Source organism: Mus caroli, chromosome 4, assembly GCF_900094665.2.
Source record: "Mus caroli chromosome 4, CAROLI_EIJ_v1.1, whole genome shotgun sequence".
Classification (NCBI taxonomy): Eukaryota; Metazoa; Chordata; class Mammalia; order Rodentia; family Muridae; genus Mus; species Mus caroli.
Genome location: NC_034573.1, coordinates 40,052,543 through 40,072,542, shown reverse-complemented (window position 1 = coordinate 40,072,542; position 20,000 = coordinate 40,052,543). Strand labels below are relative to the sequence as shown.

The following is a 20,000-nucleotide window of genomic DNA, read 5'->3' as shown; positions in this document are numbered from 1 at the left end:
AAACTTGTAACGTATCTACCTCATGCTAACAAAACTGAGCTTGCCTTTATCTTGTTCTCATCCGTGGAAATGATCTGTGCTCGCAACCAGGCATCCTCCTCTGCATTGACTGCCAGCAGCTGCCCCACGCGCACAGTCTGGATTGGTGTGACTCTGGGGTTCTTACTGTAATACTCCTTCATCTCGTCCTCCATCAGTTCCTGAGCAGCTGAGTAGTCTTTGCCTACATACCTGTAATGGTGAGAAGAGCAACAGTCAGGGTGAGTGAACCCACCCCAGCAGGGGAAGGAACTGTGCTCAGGGAACACCATTCTCAGTACAGGGAGATAGGACTATGGTGCCCACTGCCCAGTGTGACAGCCCTGAGAACAGCAGAGGTGAAACAGGCATTGGAGGCCCCAGGAAGAAGCAGGGTGCAAGAGAGCCCAGGACAGGAGATTGAAGGTGTGTGGAGACACCACAGGGGCTCCCGTGAGCCCTTCCAGGTTTGAATGAGGCTGCTTTGATCTGGCAGATGGCTTTATCCTGGCGAGGCTGCATCTCATGAAATGACAACACTTCTGCTACAGGATGAAGCTTGCAGCTCGAAGAGTCCTCAAATCACCTGGCCAAGGTGAGGGAGGAGGCAGAGGAGCCCTTGTTCTTACATTTCTCCAGTTTTTACTCAGAGCCTCTGGTGATTTGAGAAGACTCTAAGAAATTGCTCCACATGGTCTTGGTGACTATCTGCAGGACAGAGGATGGCCCAGCCAGCCTACCTGTTACTAGAGAGGAAGGGAAGCTACGAAGACGTTTCACACACAATGCAAAGAATGACTCTTTGGAAACTAGCTAACTTAAGATGTGTAGTCCTCATCCCTGAATGGGTTAGACTTTGTCAAGATCCATCGTCTACACTTGCTGTGTGTTGCAAGTGTTCAGGAGAGGCTGGAGTCACTCTTGCATTGGGCTCCAGTCTTTGAGACATGGGGCTTGGGGGCTTGAACTTAGGTGACAACTGAGTAAATGTGGAGAGGCATCCAGGAGTTGCAGCAGCCAGTAGAGAAGGATGGCTCCACTCACAAGTGAGGACAAGGGCTGGTGCTACAGCTAGGTGAGAGTGGGCAGTACCCAGGATGGGCTCATACACTGTCTCCAAATTACCTGAGCACAGGGACCGAGAATTTGCACAGACCAGCTCAGTATGTGACCGATACAAAGCTGCATCTAAAACCCCATGTAAGTCAAAGTCCCTCTAAAGATCCTTCTTAGTGGCAGAGCAGGAGACTAGGCAGGCTTCACAGTCCCTTCAGTGTCAGCTGGGCCACCACTTGCTTTAATGCTCTCAAGCTCTTCCTTCTGGAAGGATCTAATTTGGGCATTCTCTGGGCTTTTCTAGTTTATCTATAGGCCTTGGGCTGCACAAACCAGAGGGCCATTTGGGGTGAAGGGACCTGGATGCTTTCTGTTTTAATGTTCTCTCCCTCTCCCCAGCCACAGCTCCACACTGGATGGTAATCCAGTGCTTCAGTGTCAATTCAGGCTGTCATTAGCCACATCGGTGACAGCTACACATCTCTTAGAATGGCATCCAAAGGCTCAGGGCAGCAGGGCAGCTCTAGGTCCACTGGCTAATCTGAGTGTACGATGAAATTCGCTACCCTGACCTTTTAGGGCTGCCACACAGTCCTAGATCTGACGGCATCACCTGGCCTGAAGGGGCCAGGCTGATGTTTCTGACACAGTTGCCATGATGCTTATGACACAACTTTCAACAAGTTCATATTATCATTCCCATTTAAAACTATTAGCCATTATTTCTCCTAAGAACGCTGGGCCTTTTATAAACGTGAGCACACTCCTGAGGATGCTGCTCTTCCTTCCCTCCACAGCATCCATGCCAGGAGTGGTCACGTGACAACACTGCACAGCTCAGAACAACTAGAAAGGCCAACTTGCCTGATAACCACATCATTTGTGTTGCTCAGCTCAACCACCAACACAGACGGTGAGGCCTCGGTAGGAATTACCAGAGGTGGCACAGTTATGTCCTCCATAAACTCATCAGCACTTTCAGCCATGTTTTTTTCTATCTGCAAATACTCTTGTTCAATCATCGACTTGATGTCAAAATCTCCTTGTGCCTGCCCTTCATCCTTTAAGATCTTGTCAGTGGGCAATGGGAGTTTCGCATAGAGAATTGCCTTCTGGGTGTTTCCAGAAATGTAGTTTATGGTGCACACATCAGAGAGTGAGGTGAGATTTTTTAAGGCATCCTCAGGGAACTTGACTTTGTACATGTCCTCAAATGCTTTGGGGAGCGCACTTGCCCAAAGGCCACTTGAGTACTTGCCCAGCAGTTCTGCCACTTTCTCCTTGACATCTGGCATCACTGCTGGGCTCCCTTGGGATGGAACCTCCTGCTTGGGAGCAGGAGGTGGAGGTGGGAGCTCCTTCTCAGGGTCCTGGTCACTTCTCAAGGGCTGCTCTCTCTTGGCAGGATAAAGAAGTGAATCTTGACCACCACCACAAGGTTTTTCCACCTGAAATATTTAAAGAGAGCCAATGACAAACATTTCAGTGGGTAAGAAAACCTTAAAAAACACAAATTATTTTATATTTGACAGAGGACTGTTTTTAATTTCATAATGTGAAAACGTGTACATGTTATTCTTCTTAACTACAAAGGTGTATCACCTGACAGATGCCATGAGCAAGAGTCCAGAGACAATCAGGGAAGAAAAAGCATTCATTTCACTTAGAAGATAGTTAACATAGAGCCCAGGGGATCATGAGGCTTCTGCCCTGTCAATGTTTCTCTGCTAAATCCAGAGCAAAGTTTGCAAAATACACAGGACCCAGGGTGAGATGAAGCTATCTATGTCAGGAGCACACACACCACGGAGAGGAACGGTGGAGTGGTTACCCACAGGTAGGATAGGGGTGCCACCTTCCTTCCTACAGCGTCCTGAGAAACTCTCAGCTCTCAGTGTGGGAGTCTTCAGAAATGATGCCCCAGAGGTAAGGCAGTGTGAGCAATCACCACAGCACACACATAACCGAAAACACTGCCATCTTAACGAGCTAGTGGGGAAAATAACCCGAGTCAGATGGCAACCAGTCTCTGACTGTACATGCCTGAGAGGAACCCGGAGAACTGGTGACACTGCTGTCCTCCATTGCTAAGCCTTTCTACTGACAGAAGAGGACTGGCCCTCTGCAGTTTATACTTATGAGCTAAGACTGACTTTCACAGCTTAAATGGCTGACCAATCAGCAGAGTCATTTCACAGTGAACATCCTATGGGATTAGGTGTGCATCCAGCCTCCCTGGCATAAGCAACCCAAGGCTGCTTTGCTCTGTGAGTCAGGACAGGACAGGTGACCGTCATGCAGCTCTGCAACACTACTGAACTCCCAAAGCCTAGACCTTCACTATTCAGTCTTTACAAAACCAGATGCTTCACCCTTAGCCCGAGTCAGACTTCACGGTCTGCCTTCAGGAATGGTCCCCTTTATTAGTCCCATTCAGCTATTACTCAGCTACAATTTTAATTCTTAGGAGAATCTACTAGGATGGTAAGCTTAATAGGAAATTACCAAAGACAACAGACTGCTTCCTGTTTTGTTGCTGTTTGAGTCATGCATTTTGTTTTTAGGCAGGGTTGCCTGTAGCCCAGGCTGGCCTTAAACTCACTATTTAACACAAACTGGCTTTGAACTCCTGATCTCCCCAACCCTCTCTTTTGAGACAGGGTCTCTCCAGCTATACTGGAACTCTGTACCAGGCTGGCCTCAAACTCACAGAGATCTACCTGCCTCTGCCTCTCTAGTGCTGGGATTAAAGGTGTGAGCCACCACACATTCCTGGCCCTCTGTCTCTTATGAGTTGGTATCACAGGCAAGTGCCAGGCACAACCAGAATACTTCTGTTGATTGGCTGGCTGACGAATAAAGAACATCACTTCATTTACCTCACTGTTTACACAGTATGCAGGTAGACAGACCACAGGTGCAAATGTTCAAGGGAAGACTATTCAATTTATTAATAATAAATTGAAAGAAAAGATCACTGTGACACTAAAGGTCCCATTTGGAGCTGGGCATTGGAGCATACATTTCTAATCTCAAGCACTTTGGAGGTGGTGGTGGGAAGATCAAGAGTCCAATGTTACCTTAAGCTACATACTTTATAAAGACAGCCTAGGCTACAGGAGATCTTATCTCAAAAAACAAAAGCAAAAACAAACAAACAAACAACAACAACAACAAAAACAAGAATCCTTTTACTCTTCATGATACTTAAGAACCGGGAGACACGGATCTTCCTTGGTTTTCTTCTTTCTTCTTCCACTACTGAATGTGTCTTAAGTTTCAAGGAATGAAATGTTTCAGGAAACATTTCAGACTCTGAAGAGCCTGCGATCACTTGGAAGTGCTATGTAGAGCACAGCTAAGTCACAGTGACATAAATATCTGGCTATTCCTTCTCTCCATGGCTCATCAGCTTCTCAAATCCAAATTTTTAATTTTTCAAAGTTTCTCTCCAATGCTAGGACAGGATTCAAAGCAAGGATTCTATCACTAAGCCACATTTCTAGCCCCTCTCTAGTCTGAGGTCGGGCTTGCTATGTAGCCTGAGCTGGTCTTTCATTAGCCATCTTCCTGCTTCAGCCTCTGAAGTAAGGATCATGTCACGCCTGGCTTTACATCTGCCATTTAAAATGCCAGCCTGTGCTGTGCTTTAGCATACTGGACAAGGCCTCAGAATTTAGGCCAGGCTTCCAAGTAGGGCTGGAAAATATATTTCCCAGAAAAATGGAAAAATAAAAGCCAGTGCTGTGAGTGGCTCCCGTGTGTATGACTCCAGCTGAAGTAACTTCATACTGAGACATGGCAGCCTTCCACATCCAGAGCCAGAGGAGGCTGTAGGGCTTACCTTCAAACTCTCTCCACCTTCACCTACTAACCTTTCTCAACCTCTTCTCAGGAGCACAGCAGAGAAGAGGCCATAAGCCTTGGGCCATAACCGCATGCATCCTTTAACCCCAAAAGGATTTTGATACCTTTCTAAAGAAGTTACCTGAAAATATAGGGTACTTCAGTGTTTATTTGTCCCACCCACCCCAGTGTCCAGCTGCCATTTCTTCCTGCTTGTCAGTATGACGAGACATGCTGGCCACATTAGCTCCCGCAAAGCTCTTCCTCTCCACGCAGTGCAGTGAGCTCTTTTGAGCAGGAAGCTCTGCTTTCAACAGAGTTATGGACAACTTGTCCACTTAGTAGAAGTTGGTCTAAGGCAAAAGCATAATCCTATTTTTTTTCTAATCTTTATTCAATAATCTCTGCTTTTCAGACAAGACCTTGTGTAGCCCAGGCTGGCCTCAGACTTATCCATCTGACTGAGGATCTAGAACTCCTAACTCTCCTCCTCAGGTGATGAGACGCGGGTGTGCACCTCTATGTGCAGCTACTTCTAGAATAAGCTTAATGGTCATCCAGAAGTAGTGTGTTTACAAATCTGGCTGCAGCACCTAAGCCAAACTTTGCCTATAAACAGCAAGAATTTCCCCAAAGTCCAAGCAACAGTCACGCAAAGCCCTAAACTAGAAGGTGGCTTCCCTTAGCAGCACTAGGCTTTTGTTTAAGGCAATCCTTCCTTTCTCCACAACTTCTCTGAACTGTAAACTCCAGTGAAACTGTAGTGGCTCCTTCTATATTTTAGATAAGACTGGATGTGTCAGGGCTATGCCTGTAGACTGCTTCCATATTTCAAAATGGAGGTTGAATGCCTGCCTGAACTTGTCAGTTCTGCCTGCTGACTAAAATTAAACACTCACCTAACTTTAGGAACAGATCCTGGCCTAGCTGCAGTTAATTCAGAAAGCATTCAAAACTTCAGGCAAATTTATTCCCTGGTAAGTTTAGTGACATGGAAAACAGGTTTGGACTAAATATTTCATTAACTCACCTGTGGAGAATGATTTAAGGAAGTGGTTCTCAGCCTTCCTAATGCTATGACCCTTTAATACACTTCCTCATGTTGTGGTGACCCCAACCATAAAAGCAATTTTGTTGCTTATTCATAACTGTAATTTTCTACTGTTATGAACCATAATGTAAATACTTGTTTTCTGATGGTGTTAAATGATCCCTGTGAAAGGGTTGCTCCACCCGCAAAGGGGCAGAGACCAATATGTTGAGGACTACTGGCTTAAGGGTTTCTTAGTTCAAAAGGGAAATATACATGGGAGGCATAATTTAGACCTAAAAATTAAAACAAATATAATTTTTAGCTCATTTGTTTTAAATTTTCCTATGGATGGAAACTCACTTTTCCCAAAACTCTCCCATGGCTGCTGGCTCCCACAAACCATGACATCTCTAGTTCTCTCTCTCCCGCTACACTCCAGGTCTCCTCAAAGCTAAGGAACCATGCTCAAATTATTGGGTATCTGACTTCTGCTCTTTTCTGTGCTCTGGCCCATCTCACAGGGTTTAGGATTTATGCATGGGCTCCTGTTTCAGTTCCCAACACAGAAACAAGGCTCTTATATTTCCTGCACATGACGGCCAGAAAGCCACTTCTGCCAGATCTCCCAGGAGAAGACTTTTATGACTTCTAGTTCCTCTAGCCCACCTGACTCATGCACACAGTGGGAAAGGATCAGCACCCCTCCCCTGCCGCTGCCCATGCAGTGTGGGCAGACTCGGCATCCTAACCATGCTCCCATCATCTTTGTAGCTTAGATCTGGATATCTACTCTTCAAATCATCAGTCTAGTGGCAGACACAGTCATGGCCTAACCTGCACCTCCTACTGGAGACCAGTAATGTACGCCATTAGCACTGCATACCATGGACATAACCCACCTTCTACAGTGACCATCAGCAGATTCTATGTTAAACACACCTTAAATTTGCTATGCTCACAAATTTCCTCTAATTAGCTTGATTTGGATTGACTCTGCCTCATTTGGAATCTCACACCTCACCAGGTTTCTGTAAGCTTCCAGGAGACACATCAGGTTTGGTAGGTACAGGTCCAAAGAAAAAACCATCAACTTCTTTGGACAGCTCTGTGTTCATACACGTAAGGATTCATCCTTTGCACCGTTTTCTCCTTAGCCAGGAGAGGTCTTCTCTCGTTCTAGTTTTGCCTGTGAACTTGGGCTCTGACTGCTCACCTGCCAAGAGCACAGCAGAGGCCTCTGAAGTTATGTTTACTGTTTCTATGGAATTAGAATTTTCTTTAGGGTTCTAGAAGAATCCAGTAACATCCAATTAAATTGAGGCTTCCCAAACTATCTATAGGAGCACAGCTCTATTTCCATGGAGTAGCAATTTTATGTTAAGGTTTTAAATAATGTTTTAAATCTTATTTTACATGGCTATCATTAAATTGAAATTCAAAATGGTATAATAAATGTCTTTATTCACCTACAGATCTACATACATCCTAGCCCTCCAAACAATGGTTATGGGCAGTTATGGGCTCAAAATGAATCAACACTAACAGAAAGAAACCTATGTTAAAAACTTAACCTTTAACCTTAGCAGTGGAGGAAAGACCTCCAGATACTGCCTCTCAGCAATGACACTGTCTATCGCTGTTTCCAGCCTGTATGCTATGCTCACACTGGTCAGTCGGCTCCTTAACAGACAGCCACTCCATGCTAAAGGTGAGACTGGCTGGAAGTCAGAACTGGGAGAGATGAAGACAGATGCACAGTTAGACAGCCAGCCTGGTATAATTGGCGGCACATCATGCTGTAGAATGACAGACGTACTGTGTTCACGGGAAGACAAAGAAGCTAAAGCAGCACAGTGCAGCCACACACCATCCACCTCACACAGCTCTGCAGCAGCGCTCCACACTAATGGCCACCACCAAGGTGCTCAAAGGAGCACCTTTGCAGTGGGTTCTGTTTAAGAAGCATGGTTTGTGACACATCCCACAGTGACTTAAAAGATGAAGCAAGAAGTTCTCTGTTACTGTAACCCCTGGCCACTCACAAGTCATCTACTCAGAGAATCTTTCTCCATGGCTCTGAAGGTAGCTGTAGGTGCAGGGCCTCCTTCACTACCAACTCACCTGCTGGTCTACCTGATGCCTTCCTTCTCACTGATGCTGTCTCTAGAAACACACTGACACCACCTCAACACGGATAAACTTCATATCTTTGCCCAAACTGAAGCCACTTGCTCACAAATTTGGAAGATAATGTTGTCTTCCAGTTACATCTATAGAACTTCCTGGGATACTTCTGGCTGGGAGCTGGGGCTTGCACTGTGCACTAGGCTTCCCCCTTGTCCTCATTACCTGTAGCAGGGGTGAGGAAAGGAGAGATATCTTCCCAGGTGGCACCTATGCGCATATTAGAGCTGTAGTCCCTGCAGGTCACTGCTTCTTTGCCTAGAACCTTCTCCTCTTAGTAGCATCTCCTGTTTCCATTGAAGTAACTTCCTCTGGAGGACTCACTTAGGCACCCCAACTTGAGCAAAGACTTTGTCTGCTGTAAGGCTGGGCTGTGGTTTCTGATGTTCTGCTAGCAGCTGCTTTATGTATATTATCTCATTTAATTCTCCCAACAACCCTATGACATGTGCAGGATTAGTTATCTGATAGAGTAGATTAGGGCTCTAAAAGAGTGGTGTGTAGGCTGAAAGTTACACAGCTAATAAATGACACCCCTAAAGGCACTGCGGAGGCCTCAGCGATTAAGTTTACTGTCTCTATGGAGTTAGAATTTTCTCTAAAATTCTGTAAGAAAGTAGTATCCAATCAAATCAAGAGACTTTCCAAAGCATCTGTATGGGCTGTTTCCATGGAATAGCAGTTTTATATTGAGGCTTCAAATCAAATTCCAACTCAATTGTGATCTAAGCTGTCCGGCATCCACCAGGTTGTGGGTAGCTCACACAGATGGCATACTATCTCTCGCCTCCTCTTGATTCTGCCATGCACCAGCTCGTCTGTCATCTACTCAGCTGTCTGCTGAGACGATGTTGTACCAATGTGCTCACCAGGCTTTACTCTGATGATGAGAAGCTGGGGACCAGGGTGCTGTATATACATGAGGGAACTGCTGGTACCTCTGCCTTTTCAGATGGGCTCTACTGATGTTGTGCATATTGTAGGAATGGGTCTGGGTACTACAACACCAACTTAAAACTCAGTGACTTCTATGGGTTACAAAATGATACCCAACAGAAACGCATGTAACAGCAAATCATCTTTGTGGAAAATATTAATAATTAATGTCATCAGGCATTTCCAAGAGCATCTTACATACAGCAATATTGTATTGCCATTCATAATGGATCACTTTCTATAACACAGGCCTGTTGGGCCACAAACATGGAATACTTCTCTGGTGGTCCCATAGCTGTCTTTCAGCAGATCTTGTGGCTGTAAATGCATCTGACCTGGCTCAAAAGCTTAGGCTCTCTGCTCTCCAAACAGCTTTGGGCAGGACCCTGAGACAGACATGCCGGCTGACACATGAATGAAGCCACTGTTCTCTCCACCCAGGTCTCACAGCAGGCTTCAGTTCAATCCACTACTCAACAGTCCCTGCTGAAAGATCTGCAAGTCAGTCAGAGGTCAGGATCATGGCAACCTCAGAGCAGGGACACAGCACGTCCACTAGTGATGACTCTTTATGAAGCTAGCTTCCTTCTGAACCCTTCACTCCTGACACTTCCTAAACATGAAATGTCTCTTGTTCCTGACTTGGGCATGAGCAGCTCCTCTGGTCTATATCATGCAGTGTTAGCTTCCCATTTAACAGTCACTTACTGCCCCAAAGGTGCCCTGTTCATCTCCCACCTGCAAGGCCCTCAGCACAGTTGGAGGCCTAGCAGCAGTTGTTCAAATGATGATTTTCTCTACCCAAGGGCAAGACCATGTCTGTCTTGTTTTCTGTTCTATCCTTAGCACCTAGGTCAGTGGCTGGCACACAATTTTTTTTATTATTTATTTTTATGTATATGAGTACACTGTCACTATCTTCAGACACACCAGAAGAGGGGATCAGATCCCATTACAGATGGTTGTGAGCCACCATGTGGTTGCTGGGAATTTAACTCAGGATCTCTGAAAGAGCAGTCAGTGCTCTTAACCACTGAGCCATTTCTCCAGCCCTGTCACACAAGTATTTTTTAACTCCCAGTCAAGTCCAGCTGTTAAAGAGGGCATCCTTCCTATCATCACAGCCAGAAACAGTTACTGCCCTTCTACTAGACCCTAGCAGGGACTCTCCATAGGTAAAACAAGGTTCCCCACCATTTCTATTTCTCTTACAGCTGCCTAAAACTATGAACTTAGCCATTATTGTGACTGACAGTCTCCCCAGCTTTCTAGCACACCCTCTGCTGCCTGAGTGATCCAAAAGGTTAAATGTCATGCAGCCCAGTGTCAGAGTTACACCTGTAATCCGAGCACTCAAGGAGCTGAGGCAGAAGGACTACTGTGAGCTCAAGGTTAACCTGGGTTACAAAATGATGGCAATATCCTGTCTACAAATAAAACCTCACAATGTCATCTAGCATTTTGTGACATGGCTTACTGCACACCATTGATCTGAAGCTCCATCAAGGTAAAACTTCAGAGCTGCTATTTTGTCCCTGAAGCTGAAGCTGCCCTTCTGACAGGCAAAGGGAGAGCTCTACAAGCACATGTCTTTGAATGGTAGGACTACAGGATATTTGAATTTTTATGACTTGATTTTTAATTTTTAACTGTATATAGAATATACAGTTGGAGAATTTTTTTTAAATAAATAGAATGCCCTTAGATTTCTTCTTCTGTTGTGATAGGCCACAGAACAAGGGCCCATTTCTAATACCACATTCTCTGTGCCACCTTTCCCTCTGCCTGATGCTGGCTGTGCTAACACAGCCCCAGGCATGCTATCAGAGTTCTTCTCTTCATGGAGGTGAGAACACGGGGAAGAAGGACAATAACCATGGCACAGCTGTTTAAAGCCAGTGAGAAATGACCAAGGAAAAACTCAAACTATTAAGAATACTCAGAAGTCAGAAAATAGGTATGGGAACTATCAACAGACACCCAAATGACTGGCAGTTTGTGGTATCCTAGGCACCCTGCCTCCCATCAGCACCTCTCACTAACAGTCCTAATCAGTCTAGATGGTCCTACCCAAAGCCCAGAGGGACACTGGTAAGGAGTGACTTCTGTGGTTCTGCCTCATGCTCAGCATTCCTGACAACAATCATGAGTTGTAGATGGAGTGAAGTGCTAAAAGTGTAACAAAAAAGGTGGTTGCTTCAGTACCTAAAATTTAAGAGAAAACCATCCATTTTAGGTAACATTCTAATATCAACAGAATAGCTAACTCTTGCCAATAAAGTATTCTGGGACCCTATAGCCATCTAGAGCAGCAAAGATGAAAATTCCTCTAGAAGTAATAAATTGAGCTACACAAATGCTAGTAATTATCATGAAGTATATATAAAGCAACAAAAACACAACACACTGTTTATTCTTTAAACTTAGGTGCTAAAGAATTTCTTATCCAAACCTGGCAGCCTGTTATCTTTGTATCATCACCATAAAAAGCTCCAGGGCCATTAAAACTTTAAAGTTTGCAATTGTCAATGGAATTTTAAAATCAAAGGATGGTATACATCCAATATGAGCTGAAACTCAGGCCAACAAACTCCTAACAAGCTCCTTAGAAGTAAGGTGTCAGAGGGAGTATCAACATACTGTATCCGGGAGGGACTCTTCCCCAAATAAAGGGAGACAGAATTCCCACTTTAGGAACAAGGCTTTACACTTTCAACACTACAGACAACGTTTTCCAGAACATTTGTTATTCTGCACTTACAGAAACAGAGCAGTGTCTCCAGAGTTTGGCAGTTCTTGTCTGCCTACTTCATATAGAGTATTCCAACACTGGCCACACTGCCCTAACCCTTTTTTTTTTTTTTCATAGCTCTTTACCTTACTAGACTTCATTTCCTATGCTTTCAGTGCTCAGAGCAGTGATGAGCAGGAGCAGTGTCATGTGAATGGAAGTGTGGGAGGATGACTTCTGCCTGGAACTGAGCATGAGACTCAGAGGGAACTCTAGCCTATGGGGCAATAGTGCCAAAACACATGCTTGTCTTAGGCCAGGAGCCCAGAAGATGAGACTACCTGTCCTTTTGCCCAATAGGTATAGAAAGCAAAATGTATGATACAGAATGCCCTCTTTCAAAACACACGGACTCCAAGAAATTGATTCTACAAATGCAGAAGCACCAAGCAGGTGTTAATGCTGTCATTTAGGACAACTACAGTTTTTTGGGGTTTTTGTTTTGTTTTGGTTTGGTTTGGTTTTGGTTTTTAGAGACAGGGTTTCTCTGTGTAGCCCTGGCGGTCCTGGAACTCACTTTGTAGACCAGGCTGGCCTCAAACTCAGAAATCTGCCTGCCTCTGCCTCCCGAGTGCTGGGATTAAAGGTGTGCACCACCACGCCCGGCTAACTACATTTTAAAAATAGATTCTATACTGATAGTTAAGAAACATCTGGAAAGTACTTGGGTGTAAGAACCCCACTGTCTCTACCTCTGGCCGGACTAAAACTTCTAACAAAGTATTCTGATCCCCCATCTTATAATCATGAACTCTGAGCAGAGGCAGCTACAAAGAGCTTTCAATCTAAAGCTTCTATCATGAGGACAGCCTGCACAGATCTCAAATATGACTATATGATTATAGTATCAGTTCTAGAACAAATCAGGTTCCATGTAAAAACAATTACAATTAGCACAAATGAAATAAATATGTTCCAGCTGAAATAAGGATAAGGATATACAAACTAGGACTAATACAAACTGTGACCAATACACTAAAATGGCACAGCAGCCAGTGTTTATCGGCAGAAGTTCAATCAACACAAAATGGTACACAGTACATATATTACCAAATATTAAACGCATCTTAAAACTCAGCAAAATAGGTAACAGCACTGCCAACCTTGCCGTTTGTTAGAAGCCACGTGTGTTAATCTTAGAGACAGTCAGTCAGAAGCCCATGGGAGCACTCTGCTCTCTGACTACTAACTTGGGACCTGCAAGCTGGGCAGGGAGGGGGCGTAGAGGGGAAGAAGAAGGAAACACGTACCGTGCAAATGTGAGGCCAGTGTTCAAACTGCTGTAAAACTCCTTGGTTAAGGTCTTCTTTATAAAACTCTTTGTAAAAATGTGGAAGCTTAGATATCCAAATGCCATTGTTATGCTTGTCTAATATTTCCTTTATGCGGTTTTGAACCTCATCCATCTTATTAGTGTAAGAGGCAGGAGGCGTGATATTTGGTTTCTCAACAGTCTGATTTAAATTATCTTTAAATTAAAAGAATGATAGAATTAATAGATTATTCCATTACCTAGCACCTGTGTCTCTGACTCTGCTATGCTGTGGGCTCTGGGATCCTGAACTTAGAAACCTGTGGACTAAACTGAGCATCGCCTCATCTACTATCCCTGAATTCTAGCAGCAGAGCTAAGACACCTTCAATGAGAGGACTTATCCCTTCATTTTGCAAGGATACTTTACAGTTTGCTTTGAACATTCTGACAATCGTTCTGAGTAAAAAATAGTGTTTTACTATTTAATGGCAATGAAGGGAGACAACATTTTAGATAATATGTGTGTAGTGCTCAACTGAAGCTATAATCTATGAGGCACAAAAAGTAGGAAGAGGGCTTTAATAAAAGATAAAAAGATGTCCAGGTTTTCTGACTATGATGAACTTTCTCTTGAACTAAGAAAAACAATTTAATAATCCACAGGAGCCTGACATCTACAAAAAATGATTCCAGCTAGTTTATGGACATCAACCACAGGTCTGGTTTCTACTTCTTCAACATTTATCTTTCATAAAGTTTTAGCTGGCTTCTTTCACTCCTGTTTATTTCTTTATTTAAACTCAGAATGCCTGAGTTTACATACTAATCAAGAGAAACCTGTGTGTTACTGTGACCATTCTGGTATTTTAACTATGGAAATAATGTCAAACCAAATAGAATTCTATCAGGATATATATCAACATATTAAAATCTAACACCTGCATGAAAAATTTATTTACAATTTAATCAGATACCTTTTCTGCTAAGTAAAGTCATTTTTATTTTCTTCTTCATTAACTAATAAGAGATATATAGCCTAGTCTGGGGATACTGATATCTAAGGATACCAGGTACCAAAAAGAGCTTTCCTTGAGGATCCTTAGAGATTACTCCTCTCTTCTCACTAGAAGACACAATGATGTGCCTCTGCCACCCTTAGACTGGCACAGAGAGGAGAAGGGTCCAGGATACCCATAACTGTTCCCTATTAAGGAAATAACATATTCTATTTTAAACTCCTAAAGAGGCATACAACTTCACTGAGTAGTCATGATTTAGAAAATCCTATGTAAAAATAGTTCTTATGTACAAAAATCATACTATTCATTTTCATAGTACTGTAAGAATACTCCTATGTAAAAGGAATCTATACTCAATAAGAGACATAATGCAAGCAACAAATCCTGCCCAGTCATTTCACGGAGCAGAGCCAGCCCTCCGGAAAGCTGCTCTTGGTGAGAGTACTCAGTGGAGTCACACGCTGCTCGCACAAGGCAAGTCCAGGAGTGGTGCATGTCTAACCAGCAGCTTCCTTGGCTTCATTTACTAGCCTATTGTTTCTTAAAGGCCCTTTTCACTTCATAATCAATAGTTACTTATACCCAGCTGTCACCTCACCATTTAAAATCATTTTAATCTTTATTGTTTTCATTTTATGTGAGTGGATGTTTTGACTGCGTGTATGTCTGTGCACCTCCACATATATGCAGAAGTAAGAAGAGGGCTCTGGGGCAGGAGCCACGTTGGCTTTGGGAATCAAACCTAGATCCTTTGGAAGAGCAGCCACTACTCTTAACTTGTGAGTTATTTCTCCAGGCCCCATACCTCACAGTTCATAGTGCCGACTTTTACTAGTACAGAAACTCGAGTATCTCTTATGAATTTAAGCCCCACACTTAGACCTTGAAACAGAGCGGGTATTTCCTTAAAGTGAGGCCTCTGCATGTCAAATCTTGAGGGTTCACCCTCTAATTATGGAGTGGGTGAGGAAAACAGGTAACTCCAGGGACACGTGGCCATGGAGCAGAATGGGTCTGGTGTGATGGAGGCCTCAATGCACACTGACGTTATCACTGGAAGCATTATTTTCTCTAAAGATCACTTCAATCCATGAGTTTGCAGTTAGAAATGGAGTGAGGGAGATAAATCTCATGCAGGAGAAGTGAGAGCGCATGTCAAAAGCCACCATTAGATGATTTCTGTTGGGCCCAAGACTCATGCACATCTGGAAAACATACCATTTACTTCCTTAGGGCAGGTCCTTGAGATGTGTGTCTGCAAAGATGCTGGCAAGGGTGACTTTGGACTGAACCTAAGGTGTGAAAACAGCAAGTTTTAGACACTAATTTTCATTTAAAATCCCCATGTCACTGACCAACAAAATAACTTAATATCCCAAAATATGAAAATAAATTTGGCATCATATTTCATATTTACTCAGAGGTATATTAAAAGCTAAATTGAAAGTAGGTTTTTGGAAGTCTCTCGTAGAACCTGGAGTAAGAGTTTCAACTAATCACCTTTAAAGGGTTAATACATAAAAGCACATGAAGAATAAACACTTAAAACACGGACTATTTTGGAACATAACCACATGCACAAGATTAGCTGCAGCACAGAGTGGGACATGCTGCAGTCACGGCCTTTAACCCAGGTGCTGGAGAGCAGGAGCAGACCGTACAAACATTAGCTTTAGCTTGGCTGTAGGGGAAGTGAAGTTTCAAAGTCAGCAGACAGGCTGCTCGAATAACCACATGGAGAAAAGAGACATAGGCCCCTGCCTACCTCACATCCTTTCCAACATAATTTACTATCAACTGTTGGACTCACACAGGAAGATGTTTCCAGATATAAGTATGAACAAACCACACCCACACACATGCATGCACACATACACCCATCACACATCCACATGCTCCTCCACATGCACCCCACATCAACTCCCCACATTCTCACTCCTCTGTCTGTCTGTCTGTCTCGCTCGCTCGCTGTGTGTGTGTGTGTGTGCGCGCGCGTGCGTGTGTGTGCATTTTCCCTTCAGTAGTGTCCCAGGCTCCTGAGTACTGTTTAGTACTAGCACGGGAGAGTGAGTGTTATAAGACTTGCTGAAAGAACCATGATCAAAGGAGACAGTGACCGTATTTTTCTCATTAGGGGAAGCAGTCACAATTCTGAGCAGCACAAAAGATTTAAAACCTAAACTTTCAAATGAAGCATATTTCCTAATGGTATTTTAATTCTAAAAGAAGCAATCAGGTTGTCAACTACTAATAATGGATTTACTTAGCACATGCCACTGCTCTGCACTAAGCTATATAAGTGCTCAACAGAAAATGCCAAAGCACACCTGTCTGCCAAGCTGTTTTTAAATTAATTTTTCCTAACTATTTAGCATCTGGATGGAAAGCTTCTGAGGAAAAACTCATCTTTACCCCAAGCAGACACAGCTTTAAAGGAATATGATATCACAAATTTACAGAAAGGCACAACTTTCAACTTGGAAGGGAGATGGATACTGATTTATCTCCATCAGGGCTCAGCACGTATTTCCTGTCAGGAGGCCAACAGGACGGACTTCAGGCTCTGCACAACCACACAACTCTGCCACTGCAGTAGAAAACAACACAGGCCATACATGAACAGAGTGTGGCCATGCTCCTATAAAACTCTATTTACAAAAGCAGACAGTGAGTTTTTGATTGTAGCTTGCTGACCTCTGGGTGACTTCTCAGAACCATAACATTTAGAAATAGAAAGAATCCATTTGATCAGCTTCCTGCATGCTTTCACTGGACAAGTGCGGAATGGTCCACAAAACATAAAACAATGAGCTTACAGTTGGCTGCGCAGGCATGGCCACACCCAAGCAGAGGCTAGGAGTGCCAGTGCACCAAGATCAAATGCTACTGCCTGACTGTGGCAATTAGGTGAATGAATATACAGCTAAATGAGACTGTACCTGAAACTTACTAACTGTAAGAACAATTTTGTAGAAAAATTTGAAAATTACACAAAATAGCATCTTAGAAGAAATTATTAGAGTGTGTACAGCTGACTGGACAAGGAGAGATCGCAACAGCAGGAGGAAACAGTACGGGGGTCACTCAGGGGATGCCGCCAGGCAGTAAGAGGATTAACAGTTATGCATGTGATGCAGGTAACATGAAGAAAATGCTTCTCCTATGAACACACACTTCTAATAGCGGTTACCCAGCTCTCCGCAAGGCTCCTTTAAGCCAGATGGCGCCCAGGGTACCTGCTGTTGGCAGACATGCTCGTGTGCCTCTGCACTGGAGTGTCTGGGTACGGCGGCATGTCCATGTCAGCCTTAACTCCCAAGGTGCTTCCTCTGTCTCTTAACAGCGCTGAATTAGGTTTCCTGCTGATGGAATAATCCGAGGCAAATCCTGGTTGTCTGAGAGTTGCCTTTGGCTTCCCTATAAATTAGGCAGATACAACACAATCAGCTGGCTTCCTCAGACTGTAGTTTCATTATGTTGCTCCAGATGTTTCTGCCGGTCATACTTCCCAGAACAATCGAAAGAGCACAAGGAGATGTGAGTAGGGGACACTAGAGACTGGGGAGTTCTATGGATGGGTCTTGCCTGCCTCATTAGCCAGTGCTTCTCTTCCCTCTCTCACTACTGTGGAGCACTTCCCAAGCCACCACCAGGTGGTGTGAAGCCAGCAGGACCCTCTTGCTTTCTCAGTGCACACATTCTGCCTGCACCCAAGTCTCCCATCATCATTCACAGTGATGGCTGCCTTGGCCAAAATGCTTCTGCCATGAATCACCTAACACTGCATATCACTGCCACACCACTGCTTGAGAATCTCGTTTTAGAATCTATTATAACTTCCCATTCAGGAAATACAGCTGTTTATCATGTTGTCAGGACATGTAATTCATATTTCTCTGAAAAATAAATGTCTTAACCAAAAGACATAATCTGCTAAGTACAAAAGCCTACCACAGGTTCTTGGTTCATCCGACATTCTGGATGAGGATTCTTGACAAATAACCTAAAATGGTAAGACTGCACCTAGCTGTCACCACAGTCACCATCAGTTGCATTATTCTGCACTGTCACCACTGGATTTTGTAAATCACATTCATCTTCATCATTTCAATGGAAATCCCAGTTGCAGGAATATTCTCCTGACATGTGGATATCAGTAAGTACTCAATGAACAGTTTATAAGGAACATGGGCAATAATTCCATAAGTCCTTATGATAATCTACTCAGGAACAGACTTACCTTCTAGAAAGAACGGCATGGCTTTCTTCACTCTCATCTGACAATTAATTTGTCGCCCTATTTTCCTTTTAGAGGTCCTCTGACGAGCCACAAGCTGAGCGATCCTTGCAGTTTCTGTGCAGGCTACCGCATAGCAGATGATCTGTGAGCAGCAGAGTGAGAGCAGGACATTTGGAGAGCCAGTTTGTAAGGGCTGGGTCCCAGTGAGCCAACGCATCCCAGAGCACGGGGTACACAACTCCCAGTGCCTCTCTCCCAATTTCCAGAACTAAAGTTATATTTAACACAGAAGGAATCATGCGTGGTCCAGTACTCTTTCTTCAAGTTGAGAGTTTCATTTATTTTTTAAACAGATACTTATTAAGCATTTACAGTAAAGTAGGTACTGGGGAATGAGCAACCGAGCCAAAGGCATCCTGTGCTCTGCACACACCGGCTCAAAGGTGCATGCACGTGTACTAGCTCAGAAGCACACACATGCACGCACGCACACGTGCGCGAGTGGTACATCCTTCTGCCACTTACCCAGGAAAAACAGCGAGTGCTCAGAAAGCTAAGCTCCAGGCTCACACACTGAGGCTGTCTCTCTGAGGCTAAAGGACGTTGTTTTTTAAAATTACATTTGTTTGTGCATGTGTTACTCTAAGTTAAAATTAAGAACAATACAGCTTTATGCAACACCCACAGTTTACAGTACTCTTGGCCAGTGCTTCTATTCTTCAGAATTCAAAGAAAAAAGCTACATGCCTCAGGATGTTCAGTAGGGGATATTGTAATAGTCAAAACTACATTTCTAAATGCTCAAACTAGTGGGAAAAAGTTCAAAGTAAAACATAATTCAAAACTGTATGAAGCACTATTAGTTCATTCATTCATTTGCATACATCATCTTTCAGGCATTCAGCACATTTATGAGGTGCTCATTATGAAGAGAGAAAAGGCAAATCTCTCATTCTCAGAATCTTTTTTTTTAATTTATTTATTTTATGTATATGAGTACACACTTTAGTTGTACAGATAGTTGTGATCCTTCATGTGATTGTTGGGAATTGAACTTAGGACCTCTGCTTGCTCTAGCCAACCCCACTTGCTCCGGCCAAAGATTTATTTATTAGTATAAGTTCACTGTAGCTGTCTTCAAACACACCAGAAGAGGGTATCAGATCTCATTATGGGTGGTTGTGAGTCACCATGTGGTTGCTGGGATTTGAACTCAGTACCTTTGGAAGAGCAGTCGGTGCACTTACCCACTGAACCATCTCACCAGCCCCTCAGAATCTTTTTTTAAGAGAGAAAAGAAGTTGAAAACTCTGTGATGAGTGCTGTAAGGAGCAGGAGCTGAAGGCTTAGACCTGGGAGGCTGTGGGGTGCCAGCACATGCTTATGACTGACACCCACGTGTAATTAACTACCGTCTTCCCTTACACATGTTCTTACAAAAGAGCTTGTCCTCTGACTGTTCTCTTGATCTGCTCCCCTTTCTTCTCTACCAAGCCCTCCTACCCCACATACACAGACACTGGCATTAGGTAAATATCCCAAATACTCTGGGGGATATATTACACAAGACATGAGAGTGGGCTGAACCTTGGGTGTGCTGTCACTGTGGATCTAAGCTATTC

At 43.8% G+C, this 20,000-nt stretch overlaps 1 protein-coding gene across 4 annotated transcripts in view; it reads right to left on the bottom strand.

The window, feature by feature from the left end:
* The window catches only part of Tdrd7 (tudor domain containing 7), a 68,316-nt gene that overhangs the window by 25,244 nt on the left and 23,072 nt on the right, over positions 1-20,000 (bottom strand). For all 4 annotated transcript variants that reach the window (XM_029476188.1, XM_021160235.2, XM_021160236.2 and 1 more), the window contains exons 3-8: positions 18,379-18,520; positions 17,375-17,555; positions 15,357-15,430; positions 13,115-13,332; positions 1,939-2,522; positions 45-231 (exon numbers count right to left, since the gene is read on the bottom strand). In XM_029476188.1, coding sequence (XP_029332048.1) covers positions 45-231; positions 1,939-2,522; positions 13,115-13,332; positions 15,357-15,430; positions 17,375-17,555; positions 18,379-18,520 — 1,386 coding nt within the window. The remainder of the gene's footprint in view (positions 1-44; positions 232-1,938; positions 2,523-13,114; positions 13,333-15,356; positions 15,431-17,374; positions 17,556-18,378; positions 18,521-20,000) is intronic.